Raw genomic sequence first — 10,384 nt, forward strand, 5'->3', positions numbered from 1 at the left:
ACTTGAACCCGGGAGGCAGAGGTTGCAGTGAGCCAAGATCGTGTCCAGCCTGGGTGACAGAGTGAGACTCCGTCTCAAAAAAAAAAAAAAGTTAAAGTAGCTTTAGTCACAATTGTCAAAAGGTGGAAACAACTCAGCAGATGACTGGATTTAAAAACTGTAGTGTATATATACAATAAAATATAATTTAGACATAAAAAGGAGTGAAGTTCTGATTCCTCTTACAACACGCATGAACCCTGAAAACATGTTTTTATGTGTTTTATGACTTGTTTTATGACTTCTTTTAATATGACTTATTTTAATGCATTTTAATGTATTACTGACATTTGTCATAATTTGTTTTTCTTTGCACAACCAGGATTTTTTTCCTAATGTTTCTGCCATAATCAAGGAACATGGAAAAGAGAAGTAAGTGGTTTACTACAAGATCTAAACCCTTTACCCATATGGTGATCTTCACAGATAGACTCTCTACCTTACAGTCTCTTGATGCCTATGCCAGATCCTATTAGAGAGTGTGGAGGTGCTTCCAGAAGTTTCTCCTCTCGTGTGCCACGAGGCAAGGTTAAAGGCTGGTTTTGCTCTCCAATGTCTACGCCTGAAAAAGCCCTGGTGGGGCACAGGCTGGGTAACTCCCGCTCCACTTCTCTGTTTCATGCAGGGATGACACGAGCGACTTCCCAGCTACCGATGAATGAAGAGCAGCTGCGGGTATCTATGCATATTGATACCAGCTTTTATATGGGTTAAGTGCTACTTTGTTTAGGAGGAGGAAATAATTTCCATAGATAAGATAATAGCTCTTACTTCAAAGTAAATTGATTAAAAATTTACTCATATAGAGAAGGAAAGGCCTCCAGAGAACAAGAAGCACAGTTTCACATCAAATACATAAAAATGATCAAAATCTTATGGAAGAAAGGTATCTTAATTTTAATCACCAAAATTGAACTTTTTTGATAAATATTTAGGGCTGTAATGAAAAATAAACCAATAATAATAAAATGACAGTTGCAGGAAATGCTGTCGAGTTTCTTGTTTGTGGTTTGAACACTGAAAGTCCCCACCTTGTTATGGTCATAATATTTGGCCTCACTCTTGTTACGCTGAGGACACTCGCCATTTAAGGTGAGAACAACTGGAAGGTATTCCTCGCGTAAGGAACTCTTGTAGAGCTGTAAGCCGGGGGACGGTGGTTTGGAAGCTCAGTGTGGCCGCCTCTCTGGTCAGCATGACTTCTTCAGGAAATAAAGCTGCAGGGAAGCTGGAGTTCTTACTGAAGGTGTAAGTGTACTGTTCTTGAAGACTGTAGATCACCACGGTGCCCATTCAACATGCCAGAATCTCTGGAATGACACAGTTTTGCTATGTTAGGAATATCTGTGTGCAAGACTCTTGCTTTATGTATATTTTTAAAGTGTCTCTAATCCTTAAATATCTCAAAGGAAAATAATCATGGCATTTTTGATGTTTTTTGAAACTTTTTGAATTTTAAACACTTTTAGAGAGGAATATAAAATATAGATAACTAAACTCCCTCATATTCCCAGGACCCAGAATTAACAACTAACATCCTATTATTGCCCCCAAAATGCTTCATCTTCTATTTGGATAAAGGTGAATCTCCAGTAGAACCGTGTAATTTCTACGTTAATACTTTCCTCAAGGTGTTGCACTGATGATCCTCTGAGAAATGCAGAAAGGACTGCCACCAGATCCAACAGAAGCAGCCGCAGGCGTCTCAAGAATGGAATCCTATCTCCTCCTAAAGTAAATAGGTTTGGAACAGAAACAATTCTATTTTAAATAATCAGGCAGAATTACCTTATACTTTCCTTAGAGTGCCAAATGCCAGAATGATCTCTGTAGTCTGTGATCTCCCACAGCTTCTCTGAGACCTGCTCCATGGGCACACCCGCCTTGTGTGTAGACAGCCCATCATATGTGGCTGCTGCTGCCGTGTCCTGCACACCCTGGCTCCACTCCTGGCATGGCTGTGGCTCTTTCTTCCAGTGTCTGGGGAGTGATGACAGAGAAGCCCTGGATAGAGCATATTCATGAGAGACGAGATCAAAGCTAGAATACATGTGTTTCATTTTGCCTGTTTTGGGGGAGCTGAAGTCATGGAGGTTTCCCTGTGAACATGCAGAGTTGCCAGAGGTGCTAATGAGCCAACAGGCCTGATGGCTGTGTCCTCACGTTTTCTCATTTGCTGACCAATTTTAGCAACCTTAGCTTTTGGTAAAATAGGTGTAGATAAAACCCTTGCTAACAAGTGATATATTATTTCAGATGATTCCATTAGTCTTTACAGCTGTAGTCTTATTTAAACACTGTATCAGAGACATAACCCAAAGGTAATATAATTTTTATCACTTTTTTCCCAATTACAAGATACATTGCTTTTTCAAGTTAATTATTCCTAATGAAATATAGATTGCCAGGGCAGCCAATGTTGTTTTTAACCCATGCAGCTAAATTTCCCATAAAACATGGACATGTATTATTAGTGGGCCAAGACAGTTCCTCTTGCCACTACTTACTGTCCCTTTGGCAGAGCAGAGGCCCCAGTATGTAAGCCGCTTCAGAGCATGGCTGGTGTGTGTCCGTCCTCACAACCCGAGTGACCGGCAAGAGCTCCTTATGGGAAAGAACTTCTGTGTCACTGGCCTTAGGAAGCAAATACAACTACCTTGATGTTATTCTGAACAACATACAGTAAATAATAACCTTTCATTGCAGTTCAAGAGGTATTAAGTTACATTTGTAAATACATAATGTAAATCAAAAATACAATTCTAAGCCCACCGGCCATCTGAATGGACCCCTCCTCTGGGCAAGGGCATTCCAAGGCTAACCTGAGGGACTGGTTCAGGCCGTGATGCGGGGGCAGGAGGTGCCTCATTACACCCTCCTCCCTTTCGGAATTACCGATGGAACAAACTGAGTCTGATGAGAAACATTTGCAATCTCTTCTCTGTGAAGCCTGCTACCTGGAGGCTTCATCTGCATGATAAACTTTGGTCTCCACAACCCCTTTTCATCATAACCCAGACATTCCTTTCTACCGATTCCAAGTCGTCCAGTTAATAACTTAACTCTTTCAACCAACTGGCAATCAGAAAATTGTTCCATCTACCCATAATCTGGAAGCCTCCCTTCCCCGCTTCTTGCTGCCTTTCCAGACTGAACCAATGTGCATCTCACATGTATCTGACCAAGTCTCGTGTCTCCCTAAAATGTATAAAATAGACTGTGCCCCAACAACCTTGGGCACATGCTCTCAGGATCTCCTGAGGGTTGTGTCACGGACCATTGGTCACTCATATTTGACTCCGAATAAATCTCCTCAGATATTTTACAGAATTTGACTTTTTTTTTTCATCCATAATAGCAGGGAAATCAAGCTGTTCATGTGAACACTTACAAACACAGTAATGTATTTAATGAGGTCATCTGAGGACCAATGTTCACTGTTCATGAACCTGACCACAGAAAAGGAAGTGGTCATGGGTGCAGGCGTGAGATTACATTCTCCATGCAATTAGGCAGATCACTGTTCTTTCCAGTGTAGCCACTGCATAAAACTTAAATGCAGTTACCATGCAAGGAATAGCAATCTGCCTTCACCATAAAAACACCTGACTGAGAAGATTTAGGATTTCAATGATCAAAACTTTATTGCTAAAGTCTTAAGAGATTCCTATCGTGATTATTAGGCATTTATGATGTTATGAATTTAAAAACAAAAAAAATTACTGATTCAAGAGCGAGATGAAGGTATAATACAACGCACTCAAAGTTATTGTGTAGGATAATGCATGGGAAAGTGCTTGGCCAATGACCGTCACCTGTGCATCGACACTTACTGCACATCTTGTATTTGCCAGGCCTGTGTGTTGGGCATGTGGACATAAGTATCATTCGTGCCCCCAGGAAATCTGCTGGATATTACAAATAATAATAATGACAACAATAATGTCATCATGTAAGTAAATACTTGGGGAAACACTAGTATCTGTGGTTCCAACACATAAAGGACTAGCATAGGAGCCAGAGACCTGGCAGGTGAGCTGGCTGGACCAACAACCTCCCCTCTGGACACAGTAAGGCGATTTTTCTACAGTTCTTAATAAGATGTTCATATTTTTTGTTGTAATACTTCAATTACATGTGTATTTCTGATTTATGGATGAATAATCACTCATCTAGTTTACCTTTCTGATCCCCTTTATCTGTGTAGAACTTAGTAAGTTTTAATTCCTAACAATCACAAAGCCACCACTCACTCCAAGATACACAGGTTGAAGCATCTGAAACTATCATTTTTGCAGGTCAACAAGTCAGCAATTTAATGTGACCCAAACTAATAGCTTTGTACCAAAAAATATGAAGGACTTAGTAGCCATTCCAATTCTATTTAGGTATCAGAACACTCATTTGAGATAGAAAAGTTAGCATTGTTAAGTTTTTATCCTGTCTAAAAATTTGAATAAAGTGACCAGCAGCACATTTGGCAAGACAGGAAGAAATATACAATGAGTATCCTAAAAGTTAAGAAATTGTTTTATTGAATCAGGTTGCTACCAAAATCAGACCAAATAAAATGTCATGGCTTTATTTAGGTAAGCCCCTGTGATTCCCCCTAAGGAAAGCCCGTAGATTATTGCCAACATAGTACTATCCAGCTGTGTTGTGGAACCAGTGGCCAACAAGGTAGAAGGAACCACCAGATTATAGGGGGAGTGAACCTGGACATTTGTTTTATTATAAATGTGAGAATAATACACCGAATTAATCTCTAGTGTTAAGTATCAACCTATCTGTAACATCATATATTACATATATGATGTTATATATATGTATATATATATATACACACATATATCAGTGTTTTAATTCATATAATTGCTGTTTTGAAAAAACATCCTAGAGTAAAAATGTAAGTGTATTAGTTATTCCTTGTGGATCTTTATATCTTAAGGAAACTACATTTTTTAATGTAGGAAAAACTAAACGTTAATTCTGTTTTTAACATTGTCAATGCATACAGACTCCTGAAAATACCTAAGTAAAATAATGATGCATGTTGTATTTATTAAGGCAGACATTATAATAATAGAGTGTTCTTCATTTTATTGTTTGCGATGCACCTTGCTGAATGTGTAGGCATTTATTTTTATTTTTATTTTTATTTTCTTTTTGAGAAGGAGTATTGATCTGTTGTCCAGGCTAGAGTGGAGTGGTGTGATCTCGGCTCACTGTAACCTCGGCCTCCCGAGTTCAAGCAATTCTCCTGCCTCAGCCTCCTGAGTAGCTGGGACCACAGGTGCATGCCACCATGCCCACCTAATGTTTTGTATTTTTAGTAGAGACAGGGTTTCGCTGCATTAGCCAGGCTTGTCTCAATCTCCTGACCTCGTGATCCGCCCACCTTGGCCTCCCAAAGTGCTAGGATTACAGGTGTGAGATGTGTAAGCATTTCTAACAATTCTTATTTAAAAATTTATTATTAGTATAGGTCATCCCCAACTTTGCCCATGCTTTATGCAGGGTATTACTAATTGTATGGTCACCAGACTTGTTCAAAGCTGCCTACTTTATAGTTATATCTCAGTTTTTTCTTCTCTGTTTTCCAAAATTTGTAAACATAGTATCTATAGGCGTGGTAATTTTTTCCCAGCAGTTTTAAACATTAAGAGTTTTCAAATCCATCTTTTACAGTTCCTAATGCTCGAGAAATTACTATTACTGTTGTGTTCCAGTGGGTTTTTTTTTTTCTTAGGTAAAACAGAGCTTTGACTACTTTGGGTTGTTGGGAAAGCTAGGGGGAAAAATACTGGGTCAAGCTTCGTGTTTAATAATTGGGGAAAAGGGACTGGAAACAACTTCATCCTCATCATCCAGAATTACGAACATTGGCAGCTTCTAGGCTTTGAGCATCTTTGTTCCATGTGCTCGGCCCTTTGGCAAACCCAAGCAGCAGCAATGAGGATGCAGCATGATACATCTCCACGTCTGTAGGACTGATCTCCCCACCCTGTTTCCATCTTCAGAATTCTCTTAGCTACATGTGCTTCATTGTCTGTCTATACAAATTTAAATAAAAAATAAATACATAAACAAATGTTCTGCATAATCTTGGAATTAGATTAAATCAATGAAACCATTTTTTGGAGAGATACTTAGTTTGCCTATGCACAGCAGTGGTATCCTATCTCCATGCATTTAGGTCTTAAATTCTAATAAAGTTTTATAATGCCTTTTCTACAGAAGTCATGCATGTTTTTGTTTCATATATATATATATATTTTGCACTATACCCTTTATTGCCTTTGCAAGTGGTTTTTATAGCATTTTCTTATGGTAACACATTCTTCACAGGAATCCAGTTATTCTAAGATTCAGCAGCCTTACTAAATTCCCATTAATTTCAATAATTTCTGTATATTCTCTTGGGCTTTCTTTGTAGACAACCATATTGTTTTCTGTTTATGAATACTGCAATTTATATTTCCTTGTTTTCAATCTTTTGTGTTTTTGAATTGCCTCACATACATTTTTATCTCTTTGTTATTCATTTCTATTCTAATTAGACTGTAATCATAGAAACTGTCCTCATGATAACAACTAGTATAAAACTTTCTGACTTTTGCTTTATGGAATATTGGGTAATGAATTTTGTTGTGTTTTGCTTTGTTTTGTTTTGTTTTTTGAGACAGAGTCTCACTCTGTCACCCAGGCTGGAGTGCAGTGGCATGATCCTGGCTCACTGCAACCTCTGCCCTGCGAGTTCAAGCGATTATCTTGCCTCAGCCTCCCGAGTAGCTAGAATTACAGGTGCCTGCCACCACACCCAGCTAATTTTTTGTATTTTTAGTAGAGATGAGGGTTTTACCATCTTGGCCAGGGTGGTCTTGAACTCCTGACCTCGTGATCCACCCACTTGGCCTCCCAAAGTGCATGGATTATAGGCGTGAGCCACCGGCGTGAAGTAGGGATTTTTAACCAGCTCAGTGCCCAGAACAGAGTAGAAGGTGAAGAATATTTGGGTTTGTTTGTGTTTTGAGATAGGGTATCACTCTGTCACCAAGGCTGGAGTGCATTAATGCAATCATGGCTCACTGCAGCCTCAACTTCTTGGGCTCAAGTGATCCTCCCACTTCAGCCTCTCGAGTAGCTGGGACCACTGGCATGCACCACTATGCTTGGCTGATTTTTTTTTTGTAGAGATGGGGTTTCACCATGTTTCCCAGGCCGGTCTCAAACTCCTGGCCTCAAGTGACCCACCTGCCCCAGACTCCCAAAGTGCTGAGATTACAGGCATTGGCCACCACTCCCAGCCAAGAATATTTGTTGAGAAATTGAGTAAATACAGGATTCAGGGTTGGCATTGACATCTCCTGCAGGTTACCAAAGAAGGAACTGAGGCTCAGGGAGATCACTTGCCTTTGGTGACACAGCAGAGAGAATTGGACAAAGAACCAAAGATGTCTAGACTTCCAAACAGGGATCGTTTCATCACTGTAACTCCTCTGGCTGGAATTTTTCTGTACATTTAATTAAATACAGTATGCTTTAGGGAGAAATGAATGCTAACCTCTAACTGAGAACATTGATTTTCCCAATGAGTTCATGACTCTGCTGCTTCAGGATGCTAAGAAATAGCATGGTTAATGCACTTTTGGTTTCTTATTAAACTACGAGTCCATTTATATTTATTTTAGAATTCTTTCCTCATCTGTTGTATGTGGTGGTCACCAGGGATAGGAGCCCCATCGCCCACTCAGGAAGTGATGGACTGACTCCCTGTGAATGGATAAAGAAACACTGTTTTCATAAGCGTGGTCAGATAGATCAAAGAGTGGTCCTCTATACATGTTCCCAATTAACTGTGGCCATCCCATTCCATGTCCCTTCTATTCTCCGGTATACTTTCTAATCCTTTCACAGCCCATAAACAAAAGGGAAGCCCAGCCAAAACAAAAGCAGAAAACAGCCAAAGGAAGATGAAAACATCCTAGTTATTAGTGAGAGACTCCAGATATCCCACTATCTCAAGGTGACTCCAATTCACAATGGCTGACTGGCCCTGGCTTCTCACCCCAGGGGGGTACTCATCTGCACCCAGTACCACTTCCCGTAAGGACCCCAGAGCTCAGTCTCTAGCACCAGACTCTGTGCTTTGATACACACTGCTGGCCATCTTTGCAATACCTTCACCTGAATGTCTTATAGTCATCTTCAATTCAGCATGTATTATTAGTCCAACTGTGTAATTAAGATCTATGCGTTTCATTGTATGTAAATCTTACTTTAAGAAAAAGTAAAAATTTTAAAAAGAAGCAAGTTTAAAGTGACCTTCATCTTTCCCTCTATCAAAACTCCTCCTCCTAAGGTCTTGAGCTCACCTCAGAGTGTCCCTCAGCTCCCTAAGCCTCTGCACCCAATCAATCAGCAAGACCTATTGATTCCACCCATTCCATTTCTCTCGAAACTTTCCTTTTCTCTACATTTTCTCATCAATTCCCATCATCACATTTTACTCAAATGATACAACCTACTATGGGCCAGGCACTGTGCAAGGCCAAAAGTCTACATTAGGAACAACACATAGATAGTGTCACACTGGAGTTTGCATTTTAGAACCCCAGGTGGAAACTACACCACAGGTGCACTGGGAATACAGAAGAAATGATTCCCTCTACAGAGGGGTAGGGGGCTTGATGGGCTGCACAGATGGCAGAGGTCAGGGATGGGTCTGGAAAGTTCCTAGAGAGGCTGATCTGTGTTGAAAGATGAATAGGCATTTGCCAAGTGGACAAAAGAAGAACTGCATTCCAGCCAATGAGAAAAGCTCAGACAGGAGCAGCTGGAGGGAGAATATAAGTCATTCTGGTTTGAGCCTCGGGGGTGAAGGTTGGTTGTTTGAGGATTTGTTCTAAAGGAGGTAGAAGTGGAGAAGCAGGTGGGAACCAGATCATGGAAGGTTTTGTCAATCACATTCAGGAGTTTGAATCTTAAACTGTCATTAGAGGGAATGTCAGCAAGGTTTTAAGCAAGGAACTAGTCAACCTCACTCTTTAGGAAGATCGCTTTAGATATCATGATCTCTTATGTGAACAGCTACAAGTATTTTTCTTAACTCTCATCTCCCCTCCCTCCATACACCATTTCCAAAGTGAAAAACAAGATGATTTGTCTTCCCTAATTAAAATGTAAAACAAAATAAAAACCCTAACATAACTCCCCATAGCAGATATTCCAAACCTAAGATGAGTTTTATGCTCATCTGTCATAAATAAATGAATAAATTATAAACAATGGAAGCTTAGGGAAAATTATCAGCATTCTAGTTAATAGAGGGTCTAGAATCAGGAAAATAAACCTAAATACAGTATAAGTGACTAAAATATATTTTAAAAAATCATTAAAATACAGAAGACAAAGAATGTTGCTCCGTAAGCTTGTAACGCAGCAATAATCAATTTATATAAATTATTCCCAATATTAATGAACATGGAGAAATCAGTGAATAACACACTGAAAAATGAATGCCTAGGAGATGAAGTAAAACTTCGGTCTTTTTGGAATATTTAACAAATTCCTACTTTAATGATTGAAAAATATGAAGGCAATTCCAAATATGACAAACTCAAAAAGACGTGCAAAGAGATATACGAGACATTTGTTTAAATCACAAAATGATACATGTTAACTCTAAGTTGGAAAACACGGATCACTAAGTGTGGGAAGCAAACAACAAAATCATTAACACAGAAGTTATACCAAAAATGCGAAGGAGTCTTCCCACCTCTGCACAAAACAACAAAAGCACAAAAGTTGTTAGACGGAGACATTTCAAAGTAAATTATTTTATGACCTCAAGAAAAAGATCATATAAAAGCTATTTTATCAGTTCCAGGAAAGTTTCCAAAATGTTTAATCAAGTCAGCATAAAAATGATACCAAAATCTAGGAGAAAACGTGTAATAAAATAAAATGCTGCAAAACACAGTTCATCCTCAGTTATATCAGTAAAATATCCTAAACTAAAGACTTGTCAATAGAATGCAAAAACAGAGACAGAGTAAGAAAGGACGCCGAGCAGGAGCCCACGAGGTTCACGGTAAGATTAAGTGGCTGAGCAGCCGGAGAGAAAGCAGCCCGGGGGATTCCGCTACGTGACGTCCGGTGGACCCTGCTTCGGGGACCCGCCAGGCTGCCCGCCCCTCAGCCCCTCAGCCCCTCGGCGCCTCAGCCCCTCAGCCCCTCAGCGTCTCAGCCCCTCAGCCTCCTCAGTCCCTCAGACCCTCAGTCCCTCAGCCCCTCAGCCGCCTCAGGCCCTCACAGCCGCCTCAGCCCCTCAGGCCCCTCAGCC

At 40.0% G+C, this 10,384-nt stretch overlaps 1 protein-coding gene across 1 annotated transcript in view; it reads right to left on the reverse strand.

Annotated features, from left to right (window-relative positions):
* Nucleotides 1-1,104: 1,104 nt before the first annotated feature.
* Nucleotides 1,105-10,384, reverse strand: part of TBC1D27 (TBC1 domain family, member 27) — a 20,678-nt gene continuing 11,398 nt past the window's right edge. Inside the window, 2 exon segments of the mRNA XM_011957976.1 lie at nt 1,105-1,309; nt 1,828-2,019. Of these exon segments, the coding sequence (XP_011813366.1) occupies nt 1,105-1,309; nt 1,828-2,019 (397 nt within the window).

This window comes from Colobus angolensis, unplaced genomic scaffold (genome assembly GCF_000951035.1).
Source record: "Colobus angolensis palliatus isolate OR3802 unplaced genomic scaffold, Cang.pa_1.0 Scaffold452, whole genome shotgun sequence".
Classification (NCBI taxonomy): Eukaryota; Metazoa; Chordata; class Mammalia; order Primates; family Cercopithecidae; genus Colobus; species Colobus angolensis.